The sequence below is a fragment of the Chiloscyllium plagiosum genome, unplaced genomic scaffold, assembly GCF_037043375.1.
Source record: "Chiloscyllium plagiosum isolate Xiang-an unplaced genomic scaffold, Cpla_swu_hap1 HiC_scaffold_3, whole genome shotgun sequence".
NCBI classification, from domain to species: Eukaryota; Metazoa; Chordata; class Chondrichthyes; order Orectolobiformes; family Hemiscylliidae; genus Chiloscyllium; species Chiloscyllium plagiosum.
The window spans coordinates 55,310,094-55,331,261 of record NW_028270141.1 but is presented as its reverse complement, the minus strand read 5'-3'; the positions used below and the strand labels follow the sequence as shown (position 1 = coordinate 55,331,261).

Here is a 21,168-nt window from a genome sequence, read left to right as displayed (position 1 = left end):
CACAGTGACTGTCTGAAGAATAACACATCCAAACTAATTTCCCTATCCTATATTTATCCCTTATTAATGCACCTAGCCTACACTATGGACAATTTAGCATGGCCAATTCATCTAACCTGCACATCTTTGTGACTCTGGAAGGAAACTCAAGCATCTGGGAGAATGTGCAAACTCCACACAGATGGTCTGCCCGAGGCCAGGATCGAACCAAGGTCCCTGGCGCTTTGAGGCAGCAGTGCTAACCACTGAGCCACTGTGCCACTCACTGAATATTTGCACTTTGAAAATGATGGATAGCACTAAACTCTACATGACTAACCTACATGATCCTTTTTATTCCATGTACAACTGTTTTAGGGGACAGTTTCTTTTGTTTTAAGCCTATTGTTCTTCTGATTGGTTTGCTCAGAACAATCAGAAAGGTTATATACCATTGGAGAATAATCCCGCTGAGCAGTGAATTTGATGTACGGTATTGTTCATTTTTCATGCAATTTCTGCAGTATCTTCTCTACTAGTCCCCATCCCTTCCTGTGAAGGACTCTGTGCTGTCTCAAATGTGCGAGTCATCACACATCTTCTTATACTTTCAGCGTTTAGTACCACGTAACCAGGTGAAGCATGTGCTTACGCCTATTTCTGTAGCTCCGTATTACAGTTGGCTGAGAAGGAAACTCACCTGCACTTTCTGCTACCTTTAGTTGTTCTACAAGGATCTGTGGATTGGTAATCAACCTATTTAGCCATGCACCACTCTTGCCCATTAAGTACCGGAATTGGACTTGAACCTACATCTGAGTTTAAACCTAGTTCAGAGGCAGGGACAGTAGCCATTGAACCAGAGGACCTGCTGCATATATCTTTCTGTGAAACATGCTTGCAAATTGATGTAACTGTTTTACCTTGACAAAGATAATTTTGTTTCCTGAACCAGTATACCAATATCAATTCAAATCATGACGAGGCTCTCCATGCAATTGTAAAAATGCTACCATGATGATAATTTTGGATAAATCTTACCTCTGGCTCCTTGTGGCCCAGTCGCTCCTCGAGGCCCAGGCAGTCCTGGCAGGCCATCATTTCCAGGTGGCCCTGGTAGGCCTATTTTCGCCTGAGCAGCCAACATTGCTGCAGGAGATTTCAGTTTGTAGTGAGCAAGTCTCTCTGGAAAGGAAATCAAATTAAAAGAGGCAAAGTGTATTATTCCATAGCAAGATGACAATACTCACTTACTCTGACAGCTGCAAGAGGCGGCATTCAGACCCTCTAGTCCATTCCACCATTGAGTTAGGCTAATCTGCATTGTCGCTCTAGCTGCTCACATTGATTCCTTAACCCTTTACAGCCTTACATAACAAATCTATTAACTCACTTTTGAAATGTTTATTTGACCCCTTGAGCCTCAACAACGCTGTGGGGGATAGAGTTGCAAATTCTCACTCCCCTTTTATCTGAAGCATGTAGAAAATCCCAAAACACTTTGAGACAAGAAGATGAAAAATAAGTATTCAAATGAGCATCAAGATGCAGTAGAAGATTTATTTTTCTTTATTTTCTCATCGCTGATAAAACTAATGTTTGTTGCCCATCCATAATTTTCCTTCAACTGAATGGCTTCCTCACCCATGACAGAGAGCACTTAAGAGTCAGCCACATTGCAGTGTGCTTGGAGTCACATGTTCGCCACTCCAGGTAAGGACAGCAGATTTCCTTTCCTCAAGGATATTAGTGAACTGGATGAGTTTCCTCAAATTTGATGATGGTTTCATGACCACTGTTGCTGAAACTAGATTTCAATATCAGATTTATTCATCTGGAGGGTATGACGCAGCAGTAATGTAAGTGTCATAACCCAGAGCCCCAGGCTGATGTTCAGGGGAAATTCTACTATGACAAATGGTGAAATTTGAATTAAATTAAATCTGGAATTGAAAAGCTAGTCGCATTGTTGATTGTCTTTGACAGAAAACATCAGATTTATTAATGTCTTTCATGGAATGAAATCAGCCATCTTTACCTGGTCTGGCGTACATGTGACTCCAGATCCACAGCAATGTAACTGACTCTGAAATGGCCTAATAAGCCCCATTCATTTCAAAGGTAATTAGGGGCTGGCAATAAATCTGGCCTATGTAGTAACACTCATGCAAATGTGAAACAAAATCTAAAGTTCTTGTTATAGTGTGATTTGAACACATTAGCTTGTGCCTCTCGATTACTGGTCAAGTGATACTATGACTATGCCACTGTCTCCTTCACGTTACAGGAAGGTAACTGAAAACTAGCCCAAAAAAAACTAGGTAAAATGAATTTTATTGAAATAGTCATCAGAGAGTGTAGCAATCATATATCTATTACTAATCTCTTATCACAAAGCAGTAATTAAACAATGTTTGCTTCATGAATTTACAAATTTACCTCTGAGTTGGACAAACATCGCTGAATCATTCTGGGAGCTCTGTTACAAGTTACTGAAATCCATTGATGAGGCGACTGACAGGTAAGCACAGTGTGGCAAACTATTCGATTAAACTATCTGAAACTCTTTATTAGATTATTGCTTTGTAAGCACTGCTGGGTATACATTATACAACATTTGCATTGTCTGATTAGGTTAGTGTTCACACCCAAGAGTAATGAATAATTACTGACAGGAATTCAACTGCATTTAACTGGACACCAATCAGGTTAAAAACTAAACATGATCAACAGATATGGTAAGAAATGGAAGAAATCTCAAATGAACTTTATTGTCTCATTCCCCAGTTATGGTGCATTTTACACTCGATAGTTTCAATTTCCCCGACAGTATGTTTGAGCTAAATCATCACAGTGGGCTTTATTCCCACACCAAAAAGGAAAAGAAAACATTAACATGTTATCTTTCTAAGAGTTTAACTTTCCTTGCAAGCTAGAGCTCTAAGGGAAATGCAGAGGGATCTGAGTGGATGTGTGCATAGATCTGAGTGGATGTGTGCATGGATCTGAGTGGCTGTGTGCATGGATCTGAGTGGATGTGTGCATAGATCTGAGTGGACGTGTGCACAGATCTGAGTGGATGTGTGCACAGATCTGAGTGGATGTGTGCATGGATCTGAGTGGATGTGTACACAGATCTGAGTGGACGTGTGCACAGATCTGAGTGGATGTGTGCATGGATCTGAGTGGATGTGTGCATGGATCTGAGTGGATGTGTGCATAGATCTGAGTGGATGTGTGCACGGATCTGAGTGGATGTGTGCATGGATCTGAGTGGATGTGTGCACAGATCTGAGTGAATGTGTGCACAGATCTGAGTGAATGTGTGCATGGATCTGAGTGAATGTGTGCATGGATCTGAGTGGATGTGTGCATGGATCTGAGTGGGTGCGTGCATGGATCTGAGTGGATGTGTGCACAAATAATTGAAGATGGCTGGACAAGTAGGGAGAGCAGTTGATAAAGCATACAGTGTTCTCAATTCTATTAATAAGGGCATATGGTACAAGAACAAGGTGTTGATGTTAAACTTGTACAAGACTGATGTTAGACGTCAGCTGGAGAACTATGTACCGTTTTGGGTGCCAAATTATAGGAAAGATGTAAATGCATTGGACAGCTTGCAGGAGTGATTTACAAGAATAGTCCCAGGAATGAGAAATTTCAGTCATGAGGATAGATTGAAGATGTTGAGTCTGTTTTCCTTCAAAAAAAGAAAGATGAAAAGAGATCTGGTAGATGTTTCCAAAATCATGAGTGGTCTGGTTAGAGTCCTGAAATTCCAGCTCTCAAATCAATTCTTAACAAGAGCTCAGCAGCATTGAAGGGGTTAATTCTGCATTCTTAAGCCATGCATTGATGCTTGTTGACTTTCTATGCCAGAACGTTGTTGATCTGTCAGTTGATGTGTGGTTAAGGAGATCTTAATGACCTTACAGGAGACAGGGAGCGGTTGTGTCATCGACTCTGGCTGTTTTGGGGGTGAGAGGGGAGGAGGGGGGTGCGCATGGCTCCTGATTGTTGGCAGATGAAGGATTGACAGATTCCTGCAGGTTTCCACTTGGATTGAGGCTCAGGCATTGGACCCAGCACTTCCTGCCCTGACAGGGGACAACATAACTGCCTCCTCGTGACCTGCTGTGGTGGGATTTGAATTCCTGTTCCCAACGTATTAGTCCATGACTCTGGATTATTGTAAGACAAGCAAAATATTGTGAATGCTGGAGATCTGAAATAAAAATGGAAGTGCTAGAGAAACTCACAAGTCTGTCAGTGTCCATAGAGAGAGAAAAACAGAGTTAATGAATTTTGAGAAGAGTCATACCAGACTCGAAACCTCTGTTACCTCTGTTTCTTACTTCTCCACTTCTTCTTGGAGAAGTGGCCTAAACTGATTTCAACTACCATCACCCTCCACCTTCTAATCAATCATATACTCACTTTCAACAACTACTTCTTTAACTCCTCTCACTTCCTTCAGGTCAAAGGTGTGACCATGGGTACCTGACCTCAGTTACACCTGTCTTTTTTGGGGGGATGTGAAACACTCCTTGTTTCAATCTAACTCAGGGCCCTCTCCACCCAGCTCTTTCTCTGGTCCATCAATGAAGCTGCCACACTTTCTTGCTCTGAACTGTGAAAATTTATCAAGTCCATTTTGCCCTCACCGTCACCGAGTCCATCTTCAACTCCTCCCTTGCCTTCTTTGACATCTCTGTTTCTATTTCTGGGGATTGGCTGGCCACAAATATCCACTACATACCCAGTGATTCCCACAGCTACCTTGACTATGCATCCTTATGCCCTGCTTCCTATATGAACTCCATCTCATTCTACCCCATTTCTCCATCTCTGTTGCATCTGGTCTGATGATGCCACCTTCCACAGGGGGGCCTCAGAAATGTCCACATTTTTCTTCAACTAAGGATTGCACACTACCATGGTCAACAGGGCCCTTAGTTGTGACTGACTCTCAGGATTAAACAATCCTTAGATAAGCACATGGATGATTTTGGGATAGTGTAGGGGGACGAACTGAGAATAGTTCACAGGTCGGCACAACATTGAGGGCTGAAGGGCCTGTTCTGCACTGTATTGTTCTATGTTTTATGTTCTATGACTCATTTCCTGTGCTTCTGCCCTCACCACTTGTCTACCCTCCCACAACAATGATAGGGTGCTCCTTGTCCTCACTTACCACTCCACCAGTCTCTATATCCAAAAGTATGTAAGCTGTCATTTCCATCACTTTAAACAGATGCCACCACCAGACAAATAATCCCCTCTCCTGCTTTGTCAGCATTCCACAGGGACCATTCTCTTTGCAATACTCTAGTACACTTTTCCTCCATTCCCAACATCTCCTCACACACCTGCGATGCTTTCCCATGCAATTGCTGAATGTGTCCTGCTTCTACATTTATCTCTTCCTTCCTCACTATCCAAGGCCACCCAAACATACCTTCCAGGTGAAGCAGTGATTCATTAAATCTAGTCTACTGTACTTCATTCAATCCAGTTGACTGTATTTGCTGTTCATAATACATGAGATGAAACACAGACTGGGTGACTGCTTTACAGAACACCTATGCTATGTCTGCAAAAATGGAGCTTCCAGATGACTGCCAAATCAACACACCACCATGTTCCCTGGCCAACATTTCTCTCACAGGCCTGCTGCAGTGTTCCAACAAGTCTCTGCGCAATCTCAAAGAATAGCATCTCATTTTCTATTTGGGGAATTCTAAGACTCTCGGATTCAACAATAAGTTCAATAATTTTAGATCCAGATTCCATCCTTTTTTTTGTCAATCCCATATGTGGTCCTGTTATGACAGGAGACAAAAATAAAAATTACTGGAAAAACTCAGCAGGCCTGGCAGCATCTGTGGAGAGAAATCAAAATTAATGTTTCGGGTCGAGTGACCCTTCCGTGGAATTTTTATGACATGGGTTGCTTTGAGCACAGTCACCTATTCTCACATAGTCTTAGGCATTTTAGCAGATTATATGGGTTGCATTCAGTACAGCTCATCCAGGTTCTCTTACTCTTTGCTCTTATTGTCATTTATTTAGCTTTTCTTCAGTCCAAGCTTGCTACTTATTAGCTTCTCATTTACCTACCCTGTTCATATATTTCTCACTGGGCTTTATCTCCACTTATTCACTCCTTCTGCACTTGCACTGCTTACCACCCCACCTTTGGTTTCATCACAAATCCGACTTTTTCCTAGCTGCTGACAGTTTTGATAAAGAGTCCCCTAACTCAAAATACTAACTCTGCTTTCTACCTCCAGGTGCTGCCAGAACTACTGAGGTTCTTCAGAAATTTCTGTCTTTTTTTTGTCTCAGATCTCCAGTATCTGCAGTTCTTTGTTTTATTTTTGTGAAGCATGATTTTTCTTTCATAAATACATGTTGACATTGCCCAACCTTATCATTATTTTCTAAGTGCATAGTTATCACATCCTTCAAAACAGATTCTAACAATTCCCCTTTTACTGACATGAACTTAACAGGCCTGTAGTTCTCTCTTCTCCCTCGCAGTTCTTTCTTAACTAGTGGGGATTATCTTTGTTACTTACCAATTTGCCAAAAACATTCTGGAATCTTCAGAACTTTGAAAGCTATCGATCATTTCTACAACTATATCCTTTAGCAAACTGGAACATAACACATCTATACAGGGACTTATCAACTTGTAATTCAATTAATATTTTGAGCTCTACTTTATTAACACTAATTTATTTTTAGTTCCTCATTGTCACAAGTCCTTTGGTTGCCTAGCACTCCTTGAAGATTTTCTGAATTTTCCTCTGTGAATGTAGATACAAAGTAGTTGATTAGTTCCTTTGCCCATTCCCTGTTCTCATTTATAAAATTTATCGGAATGGAACCATTGGGCGCAGCCATTTTGGCGCGAATGATTTGGCACGGCCTGTTTGGCACAGCCTATTTTGCCGCAGAACTATTTTGGCGCAGATATACGGTAGTCATCAACAAAAATCAACATAATAGTAGAATTATTAAATAGGTAGTTTCCAGTGGTTTGTAGTTATTTGTGTATCAACTGCATTGAGTCTGTTATTAGTCCACTCCTAACCGTGGTTCCTCAAAATTTCTAAAACAAAATATAACCCATTACATTCCCTGAATTTCTTTAATTTCAATGGAATATTGTGCCCTGCTACGAGACGTACAAGTTCAAAGTCACAGTTGATACTGCCAGGGCGGCATTCAGGCTGTATTCCCAGAACCATTTCAAATAATTTATCATATGTTGTTTGTAACTTATTTGGGAGTAAAGCATACAACAGTGGGAACACGCCTTTATGTATTTCCCCTAAAATAGCATAAACTTGTGAAAATAGAGATGGAGAAATTTTGAATGTTCCATCAACATGTAACTTTTTTGATTGTTTCAGAAACTCGGCATTCCTTTTTCTTCCAAATGTAAGAATTCTGCAGGTGGTGCTACCGCTGTCGGCGAGTAAAAATTGTTCTTCATTATTTTCTTTAACAGAATATGTTTTAAAGCTATCTGGAATTACAAGTTCTTCTAAATTTCTTGGATTTACTGGGTAAGCAGCAATTTCTTTCCTTGTCCTACGAACCATTTTCTTTAGCGCTCTGTTGTTAGGCATCGTTCCTTGGCAATCCTCCGACAAATTTTCTAGGCACTCGTTAATCACTTGTAAAGGTCCCTCTACAATTGTTCTTCTTTGATGACTAGTTATTTTAATAATAACTGCAAACTATTGGAAACTACCCATTTAATAATTCTACTATTATGTTGATTTTCGTTGATGACTACCGTATATCTGCGCCAAAATAGTTCTGCACCTAAATGGGTCTGTGGCAAAATAGGCTGCGCCAAACAGGCCACGCCAAATCACTCGCACCAAAATGGTTGCATTGAATGGTCCTAAATCCAAAATTTATTGCCTCCAGCTGTAATGCCACCACAGTTGCCTTTACTAACCTTTCCCTTTTCACATATCGAAAGAAGCTTTTGTAGATCGCCTTCAAGTTTCTCACTAATTTGCATTTATGTCTTCTTTTCTCTTTATTAGTTTCTTGGTTGCCCTTTGCTAGATTCTACATTGCTCCAAATTCTTAGACAATCTTAAGTCACTATCTTTGATCCAATGCTATATTTAATTTCTTTTGTTAGTTCATGTTGACTTTCTTTTCCTGTTGCATTTTTTGTGTCTAGGGTTAATGTATATTTTTGGGACAGAATGTAATACTTCCTTAAATGCCAGCTGTTTACTGTCAAATCTTCTAGAGTATCTTCCCAATTCATAATTGCCAATCCTCATACCTTCAGAATTTTCTTCGATCAAATTTAACAGCCTAATTGCAAAATCAAACAATATCACCTTCAAATGTAATGGAAAAGATCTGTCATATTATGGTCACTATTTCCTAAATGCTCCTTCACAGCATGATTGTTGAAAGGTATGATGGACAAACTGACTGGTGAGTTGAGAAAACACATAAGAAAGATATGATGGTGCATAGGCAATGAATAATCTTTTAGAAGTATTACATAGTTTGCATAAACAATACATTCCTGCAAGGCACAAAACTCTCAACTGTGGCTAATAAAGGAGTTTCAGGATTGTATAAGATTAAAATAAATAGCCTGCAAAATTGCCAGAGAAAGTAATAAACCCAAGGACTGGGAGGATTTAGGATATATCAAAGGAGCTTCAAGACAGTATTAAAGTGGAAATAGAATATGAATGCAAACTAGCAAAAAACATAAAACTGGGTTGTAAAAGCTTCTTACAGGCATGTAAAAGGAAACATTTGGTTATGAGAAATGTGGATCCATTGCCAGGAGAATTTTTAATGGGAAAATAGAAAAATGGTAGCAAAGTGAAATGAATAGTTTTTGTCTGTTTTTAATGAAAGAAGACATAATAAAACTCCCAGAATAAAATATCTAAGGGACTATGGAGCATAAAAGATTGAAGGAAATTAGTATTAATAAGTATTATTAGTAATAAGAAATTAATAATTATTATTATTAATAAGAAATTAGTATTATTAGATAAATTAGCAAAACTGAAGATTGATAAGTCTCTGGTTCCTGACATTCCACATCCAAATGATGAAAGAGGTAGCTATAGAAATAGTGGATGTTTTGGTGAATATTTAACAAATTCTGGAATAGTTTCTGTACACTGGAAGGTACCAAATGTTACTTCACCATTTAAGGACAGAGTACGAGAGAAAACAGGGTTTTATAGACCTGTTGGACAGATATTGCACATTGGTTTGGATGCCTTTAACGTTGGAAGATTTATGAGATGCTTTTTAAAATGTTAAGTGGATTCAACAGAGCAACTGTTTTCCTCTGTGTCAAGGGAACAAAGGAGCATGACCTGAAATTTAGAACCAGGACTGAAGAATGAAATTAGAAAGCATTCTTTTACATGATCATTGGTAGTGAAAATTGGTAGTGGCAATGAAATGAATGACAGAATAAACTGGAGAGACTGAATGGCATAATTCTGTTCCTGTGCATTGGACCAAAGATTAAAATTTATCAGGCTGTTTGTTATGGGTGGTGTCACTGTTGAACCTGTCCTTGCCTAGCCTCATGTTTGTACCCACACACAAACCAAAAGCCTATATCATTGCCTTGACCCATCAATGATGCAGAGGCCAATATTTGTGTACTGTCTGCTGAAATCAGATCCTAACAATATGAAAATATCTCTTTACAGACGTGACAAAGGGCAATTGGTAAATTACCACATAGGCAACAGCACATGATATTCCAGCTTCTTACCTTCAAAAACCCTGTGGACCTCCTGTCTTATGAATCTTGCTATTTCTTCAAATGAAATGTTTCCACCCTTGTGAATCAAACAGAAATTTAGATTAGATTACTTACAGTGTGGAAAAAGGCCCTTTGGCCCAACAAGTCCACATCGACCCTCCGAAGAGCAACCCACCCAGACCGATTCCCCTTCACCTAACACTACGGGCGGGCAATTTAGCATGGCCAATTCACCTAACCTGCACATTTTTGGACTGTGGGAGGAAACCAGAGCAACTGGAGGAAACCCACACTGACACAGGGAGAATGTGCAAACTCCACACAGACAGAGGCGGGAATTGAACCCGGGTCTCCGGCACTGTGAGGCAGCAGTGCTAACCACTGATTCAGCCCAAATTTCTGATTAATAATTGCTTGTGACATTAGGACATTCACTATTTAGTGGAAACAAATGTTTCAAAATAAATCAAAGTGGAAGATATCTGGGATGAAAAAGTTCCCTTGCTCTGAAAGTAGTTCAAACTGAATATGCCAGTAAACCTATAAAGTCAAACTGTTTGCTTTGAGATGACAATGACATGTAGTCTGATTTGATGGAATCCAGCTGTATTCTGGTATTGAACATTAGATTAATGCGACTTTGATTTCCTGACTAATGTTTTCAAACAGATTTGTAGAAACATGTAACAAAGGAGCCAGCAGAAACTCTCTTCAACTATTACCCAAGAAGTGAAAACCAACTCAATTCATACACAAGGTTACAGAAATAATTAATAACCTTGGCCTTTCCATGATTGTCATGCTTGTCTCTAAGATACTTACTGATCTTGCATTTATTTTTATTATTTATATTGTCTGTATTATATTTTAAAATATTTTTGTTTTTATTTTTTGCTGAATGATGACTTAAAATAGGATTTTGAACTAACACCATTAGAATCAATGTTGATTGACAATTCTGTAAACAGACTTTGGCTAAAATTGGGTTAGAATGACAAATGTTTGCTACTCTCTTTTTTGTACCTGATCTACCAAACATGATTGAACCTCACTGCCACCAGTGATCTCCCCTCCACTGCCTCCAACCTCATAGTCCCCCAGCTCCAGCCCTCCAGTGCCCAGATCTATCTGCTCTCCAAGATCCACAAGCCCAACTACCTCGGTCAACCCATCATCTCCGCATGCTCCTGCCCCACCAAACTCGTTTCTTTCTGTCTCGACTTCATCTTTCTCCCTTTGGTCCAGATACTTCCCACCTACCTTTGCGACACTAAACACGGTCCCCGCCTCTTCGGTAACTTCCATTTCCCTTGCCCCCAGAGATTTATCTTCGCTATGGATGTGCAGTCCTTATACACGTCCATATCCCACAAGGATGGTCTTCAGGCCCTCAGCTTCTTTTTCTCCAAGAGACCCATCCAGTTCCACACCACCAATACCTTTCTCTGCATCACCAAACTAGTCCTCATCCTCAATAACTTTTCCTTCAACTCTCCCATTTCCTCCAAATCCAGGGGGTGGCCACAGGTACTTGTATGGGCCCTAGCTACGCCTGCCTCTTTGTCAGCTATGTCAAACAGTTCCTCTTCAGTACATATACAGGCATTATGTTCCAACTCTTCTGCTGTTACATCAATAATTGCATCGGTGCTACATCCTGCACCCAGGCTGAATTGGAGCAATTTATCGACTTTGCCCACAACTTCCACCCCCCCTCTTAAATTTGTATGGTCTATCTCGGACACCTCCCTCCTCTTTCTTGACCTCTTTATTTCCATCTCCGGTGACAGTCTACAGACAGATGTTTACTATAAACCTAAAGACTCCCATAACTACCTGGACCACACTTCCACCTTCTCAGTAACCTACAAGAACCACATCCCATATTCCCAATTCCTCTGCCTCTGTTTCATCTACTTGGACATTTCACTCCCAAGGATCCCAGATGTCCATGTATTTTGAACAACATGCTTTCCCCCTCTCTGTCATCCAGACAGCCCTCCACTGCACCTCCTCCATTCCCTGCTCCACTACTCTAATGCAACCCCCCCACTCCAAATACAACAAAGACAGGGTCCCCCTTGTCCTCATCTGCCATCTCACAAATCTCCGCATCCAGCATATCATCCTTAAACACTTGCATCAAGACCCCACCACCAACAGCATCTTCCCCTCCCCACTCCTCTCTGCCTTCCGCAAGGACCGCTCCCTTCACCAATTCTTGGTTTGCACCACTCTCCCCACCAACACCCCTGAACCCCTGGTACCTTTTCCTGCAACCGTAAAAGATGTAAAATCTATCTGCACACCACCCCTCTCACTTTCATCCAAGGCTCCAAACAGCCTTCCAGGTGAGACAGGGGTTCAACTGCCTCTCCTCAAACCTAGTTTTCTGTATCCGGTTCTCCCGATGTGGTCTTCTCTACATCGATGAGACCAAATGTAAACTAAGGGCACATTTCGCTGAGCATCTCAGCTTGGCCATCAGGGGTTGACCTGACCTCCCATTCACTGCCAAATTTTAATTCCCCTTCACATTCCCTTACCAACATAACCATCCTCGTTCTCCTCCATTGCCACAATGAACCACACCACAAATTGGAGAAACAACACCTCATCTTCAGCTTGGGCATCCTACAGCCCAGAGGACTCAACACTGAATTCTCCAATTTCAAACAAACCTCCTTCCCTTTCCCCTGACTCCTTTTCTAGCCACTCTTCCACCCTTTCATTCCTCTAGTGACTCTTCTTTCCAGCTATCAACCAAATTCATTCCTCCCATTGGCCAACCAAGCCGTACCCTCCATCTGTGTTCATTTATTACTACCCCATCACTTAGTCCTTCTCCCCACCCAAAATCCTCTCCCACCCCCACCCCCCTTTAACTGAAGCTCCCCTCACACCCACTCCCAATCCTGAAGAAGGTTTATACCTGAAACATTGACTTCTCCACCTCCTGATGCTGCCTGGCTTGCTGGTGTGTCCAGCCTCCTGCCTGTCTACTTGGATTCCAGCATCTGCAGTCTTTTTTGTCTCAAACATGAAAGATATGCGTGGAGTCAGAGAAGTTTTAATGAGTACTTTACATTGATATTCAGTGAGGAGAGGGACGTGGTGGATTTTGAGGTTAGGGATGGATCTTTGATTATTCTAGGTCACATCAGCATAAGGAGGGAGTAAGTGTTGTGTATTGTAAAAGGCATTAAGGTGGACAAGTCCCCAGGACTGGATGAGATCTATTGCAGGTTACTGAGGGAAGTGAGATAAGAAATAGGTGGGGCTTTAACAGATGTCTTTGTAGCATCCTTGAAAACGGGGGAGGTCCCAGAGGACTGGAGAATTGCGAATGTTGTCTCTTTGTTTAAGAAGGGTAGAAGGGCTAATCCAGGTAATTTAAGACATGCGAGCCTGATGTCAGTGGTAGGGAAGCTACTGGAGAAGATACTAAGGGATAGGATATATACCCATTTGGAAGAAAATGGGCTTATCAGTGATAGACAGCGTGTTTTGTGCAGGGAAGGTCATGTCTTACAACCTAATAGAATTCTTTGAAGAGGTGACTGTAATGGAAAATGATCCATTTACTGTGAAATTTGAAAGAGAATGCTTTTCTTTAAATCAATGCTGTACTGAGCTTTGTAAACGATGCTTTGATGAAGGTTTGCAGTTAGCTTATCTCTGTTTGAATTCTGTAAACATTCAACTCGACCGTGTGATAGTCGAACTCAGCGAAAGCTCTAGAACTGTTATGTCTAGGACCAGGGGATGAGAAGATAACAACTTGAGTTTCCCCAGCCTTTGCCCTTGAGAGTGTGATAAGGAACGCTATAAGGCAGGCGTTTGTATAATGTTTCAGTACTCTTTGCATTGAGGCATCTGTCTTAGTATAATGAGTCAAAAATCCTGTAGGATTTTTAATAAAGACCCTTTCTTTGCTCTTGCTAATTATTGAGTCAAGTCGATTTAATTTCCATGACAGTGGCAAAGGTTATTGAAGAGGGAAGGAATGTAGATGGCATCAACATGGATTTTAGTAAGGCATTTGCTAAGGTTCCCCATGGTAGGCTGATGAAGAAGGTGAAGCTGAATGGGGTCTAGGATGTTCTAGCTAGATGGATAAAGAACTGGTTGGGTAACAGGAGACAGAGAGTAGTAGTGGAAGGGAGCTTCTCAAAATAGAGACCTGTGACCAGTGGTGTCCCACATGGATCTGTGCTGGGACAACTGTTGTTTGTGATATACATAAATGATTTGAAGGAAGGTGTAGGTTGCCTCATTAGCAAGTTTGCAGATGACACTAAGATTGGTGGAGCACCAGATATTGAAGGGGACTGTCAGAGATTACAGCTGAATACAGATAGATTGGAGAGATGGGCAGAGAAATGGCAGATGGAGTTCAATCCGGAAAAATGCGAGATGATGCATTTTGGCAGATGCAATTCCAGAGTGAACTATACAGTAAATGGAAAAGTCCTGGGAAAATTTGATGTGCAGAGAAATCTGAATATTCAGGTCCATTGTTCCCTGAAGGTGGCAACACAGGTCAGTAGAGTGGCCAAGAAGGCATATGGCATGCTTTCCTTCATCGGAAGGGCTATTGATTACAAGAGTTGGCAGGTCATGTTATAATTGTATAAGACTTTGGTTCAGCCACATTTGGAATGCTGTGTACAGATCTGTTTGCCACATTACCAAAATGATGTGGATGCTTTGGAGAGGGTACAGAGGAGGTTCACTAGGGTGTTGCCTGATATGCAGGGTGCTAGCTATGAGGAGGAGAGGTTGAGTAGATTAGGATTATTTTCATTGGAAAGAAGGTGGTTGAGGGTGGACCTGATTGAGGCCTGTAAAATCATGAGAGGTGTACACAGGGTGGATAGCAAGAAACTTTATCCCAGAATGGAGGACTCAATTACTAGGGGTCACGAGTTCAAAGTGAGAGGGGAAAAGTTTAGGAGTGATTATGTGGAAAGTTCTTTATGCAGAGGGTGGTGGGTGCCTGGAACGCGTTGCCAGCGGAGGTAGTTGGTGCAGGAATGATAGCGTCATTTAAGATGTATCTAGACAGATACATGAATGGGCAGGGAGCAAAGGGATACAGATCCTTAGAAAACAGACGGCAGGTTTAGATGGAAGATCTGGACCAGTGCAGGTTTGGAGGGCTGAAGGACTTGTTTCTGCACTGTAATGTTCTTTGTTCTTTGGTAGCTGCTACAGCAGACACAAGCTGATAGGGTTCTGAATGAGGATTATTAGGATTTCCCAGAATGACAGAAAAGATGATGAGCGAGAATTATTAACAACCCTATTTCATATCATAGCATTGACTGTCAAATGTTCGAAGAGATCAAGAGGCTGCTGAAGGGTCAAGTGTTAGTTCCAAAGCATATAAAATAGGGACCTGTTATCGAACTATTGTCCTGCTAAACTGCAATTCCTTTTGGATGGAGCAAAATGTTGCTTTTTAAGGGGTAAAGGTTTATCAATGGAAGTGAATTGTGTTTTGAGCACTCCTTGTATGTGGAACCTTGGAACTTTTCCCATTGATCTATGGATATGGGGTTTGAACCTTGCTTAATATTTCCTACCTTTACATTCACGGGCATAAATAACAAAGCTTGCAAGCTTGGGATGATTATAACTAAGGCACTCACTAATGTTTTTAAAAATAACTGAATGCAAACCATTTATGCTCGGAAACTTGTCTGACTCCACTACAATGGGCTTTCGAGTAAAATGTTACTTATTATATAATGCTTTATGTATCTTAATTTGTAATCCTTATGCCTCCCTGTATTTTTCTTCCTTTTAAACTGTGAAGTCTGAAGCAAAATAAAGACAGCAGCCATTCAGTTACTATGCCAGTCAGGTTTATAGAACTATTCCTTATCCAATTTCTAAATCTCACCAATGTGATACAACCTGTTAATTACACTTATTTAAATATATTGCTTTTGCCATCCTGACATTATCCTTCATTGAGCCTCACAGTTTTGCTTTCTAAGTTACAACAACTGACATTTATCTGGGACCTTTTAGCTGTAGTAAAGTGGCTTTTGGGGAGTTATTATGGAGGAAAATTCAACATCTATCACAAAAGCATACTTTAAGGAATGGGCCCAAAAGCTTAGTCAAAGCAAATAGCCTATAAAGGAACAGTGCAGAGCAAGGAGGCAGAGAGGTTTGGAAAGGAATCTCGAGTTGAGGAGACAAGAAGCTGAAGGCATTGCAGTTCAATGCCAAATCAATTTGTGCATGTGGCCAGAATTGGAGGAACACAGATCTTGGAGGCTAACCTGCTGTAGAAGGTCACTGAGAAGGGGAGAGGACAGTCATAAAGGGATCCTATAGAATATTTAACTCCTTTCTTGCTCAGCGAGGGAGAATTCATTGTCGTTCAATGTAAATGCCCTCCCAGCTTTATATCTGATTTCTGCTGCTCAACATTATTTTGTAATGTTCCTAGCATTATTGGAGAGAAGCCTTGACCATGAAATTCTTAGTGAGCAACATAAATTCTTGTCCACCCCTCACTTTACCTGAACAGGTGATGTGAACCTTCTTACTGAAATCCTACAGTGCCCAATTTAATGCTGTCAGTTCAGGTACATTAGGCGAATAATATATCAACGAGGAGAACGTGAGAACTGTAGATGCTGGAGATCAGAATCAAAAAGTGTGATGCTGGAAAAGCACAGCTGGTCAGGCAGCATCTGAAGAGCAGGAGTAGCAACGTTTCGAGCATAAGCTCTTCATCAGGAATGGGGGGGCGGGGGCTGGCAGAAGGGGAGGGAGGGTGTAGAGATAAATGGGAAGGGGATGGATCTGGGGGAAAGTAGCTGGGAATGCGATTGATAGATGGTGAGGGGTGATGGTGATAGGTCAGAGAGGAGGGTGGAGTGAATAGGGTGGAAAGGAGATAGACAGATAGGACAGTTCAAGAGGGTGGTGCCAAGTTAGAGGATTCGATCTGGGATAAGATGAGGGTATGGGAAATGAGGAAACTGGTGATATCAACATTGATGCTATGTGGCTGGAGAGTCCCAAGGTGTAAGATGTGGCGTTCTTCCTCCAGGTGTCAGGTGGCTAGAGTTTGGCTGTGGAGGAGGCCAAAGACTTGCATGTCCTTGGCAGAGTGGGAGGGGAAGTTGAAGTATTCTGCCACAGGGCAGTTGGGTTGATTGGTGCGTGTGTCCCAGAGATGTTCTCTGAAATGTTCCACATGTTGGTGTCCTGTCTCCTCAATGTAGAGGTGACTGCATCAAGGGCAACAGGCACAGTAAATGACGTGTATGCAAGTACAGGTAAATCTCTATTGGAACTGGAAGGATCCTTTGGGGCCTTGGATGGAGGTGAGGGGGGGAGGTGTGGGAGCAGGTTTTGTGGTGTCAAGGGAAGGTGCCGGGAGTGGAGGGTGGGTTGGGTGGGGTCATGAACCTAACAAGGGAGTTGGGGAGGGAATGGTTTCTGTGAAATTCAGATAGGGGTGGGGAGGGAAATATATCCCTGGTAGTGGGGTCTGTTTGTAGGTGGCAGAAATGCATTGTATGTAGAGTTTGGTGGAGTGGAAGGTGAGGACCATGAGGGTTCTGTCCGTGTTGCAATTAGAGGGGTGGGGTTCAAGGGCGGAGGTGCAAGAAGTGGAGGAGATGCATTGGAGGGCATCGTTGACCACATGGGAGGGAAAATTGCAGTCCTTGAAGGAGGAGGCAATTAGGAATGTGCTATGGTGGAATTGGTCCCCTTGGGAGCAGATGCGGTGGAGGCAAAGGAATTGGGAGTAAGGGATACCATTTTTGCAAGAGGCAAGGTGGAAGGATGTGTAGTCCAGGTAGCTGTGGGAGTTGGTCAGTTTGAAGTGTATGTCCATGTTGAGTTGTTCACAGGAAATGGAAATGGAGAGGTCCAGGAAGGAGAGGAATGTGTCCGAGATGGTCCAGGTGAACTTGAGGTCAGGGTGGAAGGTGTTCGTGAAGTTGATGAACTGTTCAACCTCCTTGTGGGATCACGAGTTGGCGCCAATACAGTCATCGATGTAGCAGAGAAAAAGATGGGGAGTGGTGTTGGTATAGCTGTGGCTGATGGACAGTTCCACACACCTGATGAAGAGGTAGGCATAGCTGGGGCCCATGTGGGTGCCCATGCTTACCCTTTTGGTCTGGAGAAAGTGGGAGGATTCGAAGGAGAAATTGTTGAGGGTGTGGTCCAGTTCAGCCAATCGAATGAGTGGAAGGGTATTTGTTCAGTCGGCAGGAGAGCAAGGAATTGAGGGCTTGGAGGCCTCTGTTGTGGCGGATGGAAGTGTACAGGGACACGATGTCCATGGGGAAAATGAAGCATTGGGGGCCGGGGAAATGAAAGTCATGGAGAGCGTGGGTGGTCTCCTGAACTTATGTGGGGAGATCCTGGACCAAGGGGGACAGAACAGTGTCAAGGAATGCAGAGATAAGTTTGATGGGGCAGGAGCAGGCTGAGATGATGGGTCGACCATGGCAGTCACATCTGTGAAGTTTGGGTAGAAAGTAGAACCGGGTGGTGTGGGGTTCCCGCACTATGAAGTTGGAGGCTGTAGGTGGGAGATTCGCTGAGGTAATGAGGTTGTGGATGGTCTGGGAGATGACGGTTGGTGATGGGAGGTGAGGTCATGTTCAAGGGGGCAGTAGGAGGAGGTGTCCGTGAGTTGGTACCTGGCTTCAGTAGTGTAGAGTTTGGTGTGACAAACTACCACTATGCAACCCCTGCCCCCCCCCCACCCCCACTTGTCTGCTGGTTTGATGGTGAGGTTGGGGTTAGAGTGAAGGGAATGGAGGGCTGTGCATTGTGAGAGTAAGAGGTTTGAGTGGGTGAGAAGGTTGGACAGGTTGAGGCAGTCAATGTTGCAGCCGCAGTTGGAGATGAAGAGATCGAGGGCAGTGTTGTAGGACCCAGGCTAGACACAACAACGTCAAATCTTTCCAAAAGCCTGTATGTTTACATGAAAATCTTGAACTCTGGTGCTTTGTCCTGGTTCGGGTTGGGATAACTGCATGCTCATTGATCTTCCTTTTGCACCATTCTCTTTTTCTTGTTTCCAACAATGAGTCTTGTGTATGTGGTTGGATTGTATGTGTGTTGGAGGGATGAACTTCCAAACTTTGAGAGCTGTTAGTGAGACTAAAATATTGCCTTGAAAAGTAGCACATAGTTTTAATATAGCTTTTGGAAAATCTTGGCAAATCATTTTACATTTAATGGTATTGGAATTTACAGCACAAACAGTATGTTCTGAGAGACTGTTTAGCTATTATAATTGTGTCTGTGCGATGTATTATCTTTGTGTGCCATGGATGTAGCTTTGGAAGCTCCTTTGTTCCTTCTTCCTTGCGTGGCTCTTCTTCACATGCTGCTTAGGAGCAGTGTGTTATACTTCACATTTCCCTCACTATCCTTCATCTAGGCACATGCAGGATAATGTCTGAGGCCCAACATCTTCAGTTGCTTCATTAATGATCATCCCTCCACCATAGAGTTCAGCACCATTTGCAACTCTTCAGAAACTGAGGAAGTCTATGTTCAAGTCTAACAAGATCTGGACAATATCCAGACTTGAGCTGACAAGTGGCAAGTAACATGCAGGCCAGACAAATGCTAAAAAATGACCATTTCCAATAAGAGACAATTTGGCAACCATTCCTTGACATTCAATGAGTTATAATCTGTTACAAGACCAAAATCAGAGGTGTGATGGAATACTTCTTGCCTGCATGGGTGCAGCTCCAACAATACTCAACACCATTAAAGTCAAAGCAGACCGATTGGCACCATATCCACAAGCATCCATTCCCTCCACCACCAACACTCATAACAACAATGTGTACTATTTATAGGATGTGCTGCAGATATTCAGCAAAGTTCATTGGACTGGACCTTCTAAACCATGACCATTTCCACCTCGAAGGATAAGGGCAGCAGATACATGGGAACAATACTACTTGCAAGGTCTCTTTCAAGCCAATCATCATCCTGCCTTGGAAATATATCACTGTTCTATCACTGCTGCTGGATAAAATTTCTGGAATGACCTCCTTGAGGATATTATGGACATACTACAGTGGTTCAAAAAACAACTCACCATCACCTTTTCAAGGAAAACCAGGGATGGGGATTAAATGTGCGGCCAGCCAGTGACACTCATGCCCCACTTAAAAAATGACGTCATTCGACTTGTGGATATGCAAAGAGTTTTGATTTGAAGATATTGTGTAATTGACATGGCAACTTATTTATGTGATATTACTCTTACCGGAATACCTGGGGGCCCATGAAGTCCTGGAAGTCCCTCTTTTCCCATTGGCCCAATTGGTCCAGACGGCCCAATTATTCCTTTCTCTCCCCGAGGTCCTGGATAACCTGGTCTTCCTCTTTCACCCTGAGGACCTCTATCTCCCAGTATTCCTGGATCTCCCTGTCCAAACAGAAAAATTAAGACACCTCAATATTCATTGAAGACAAGATGTTACAGAAATAGTTGGTATTGTGGAAAGAAGTTTAAACCAGTCATGAGGAAGTATTCAAAGAAACATTGAATTTTAAAGAGCCTCAGAATTTCTTTGGGGTCAGGAAGAAAAGCAAACTTACAAAGGAAACTACACCAGTAAATTCCCAGCATTTACAAGCATGTCTCAAATTTCAAATTTGCAAATCCATAACTCAACTATTAATGAAATTATTTTGTTTCTGTCCCTTTTCTAAGAATTGTCCTCGGGTTGGTTTGAGTTGAACTCATGATGCAAAAAGTATGCCTGTGATTTGAATCACTGCTATTCACATGGACAGTTCAATCTTTCTTCTTCATTGTCTCCATGAGGTGTTGAGATTTTCTGAGGTCTACTGCTCACTCAAGTGTCTTTCATCAGAGTCCCAGAGAACAAGTGCATACTCAACTTGTTGGTGAACTGCAGGCCAACCCCAACCTGTCCTCACTCAAAATCTAGGCATGACTACTTTTAGCAAGGTCCACAAGGATGGGTGGAGACCATTCAGCCCCTCAAGTCCCTTCCATATTTTCAACTGATTGTTGAATTGAAACTTAACTCCCTTTACCCACTTTACTCAACAGCATATCACAAAATCCTGACCTCAAATCTTCCTCAGTCTTAGAGATGTCAAGTCACTCAATAAATATAGCCATCTTAGTGAAAGAGCTGCATTTTGTATGAGAAAAACCCTATACAAAATCTTTTATTTCATTTGGTGGCATAAACATACAAATTACATCGAACTTACCACACAAAAACAGGTTAAGTGGTTTTTACTGGGTATCTATCCAATAATTAAATCTCTTGTTTATTGCTTCCCCTTGTCACTACATCATTTGCATCACACATCCAAAGTGGAAGGGAGTTTCACATTCTTAT

General features: G+C 42.1%; 1 protein-coding gene across 3 annotated transcripts in view; it reads right to left on the bottom strand.

The window, feature by feature from the left end:
• col19a1 (collagen, type XIX, alpha 1) overlaps window positions 1-21,168 on the bottom strand; it is a 422,382-nt gene that overhangs the window by 21,978 nt on the left and 379,236 nt on the right. For all 3 annotated transcript variants that reach the window (XM_087979446.1, XM_087979452.1, XM_087979458.1), the window contains 3 exons: window positions 20,055-20,216; window positions 9,782-9,848; window positions 1,021-1,164 (listed from right to left, as the gene is read on the bottom strand). In XM_087979446.1, the coding sequence (XP_087835572.1) occupies window positions 1,021-1,164; window positions 9,782-9,848; window positions 20,055-20,216 (373 nt within the window). The remainder of the gene's footprint in view (window positions 1-1,020; window positions 1,165-9,781; window positions 9,849-20,054; window positions 20,217-21,168) is intronic.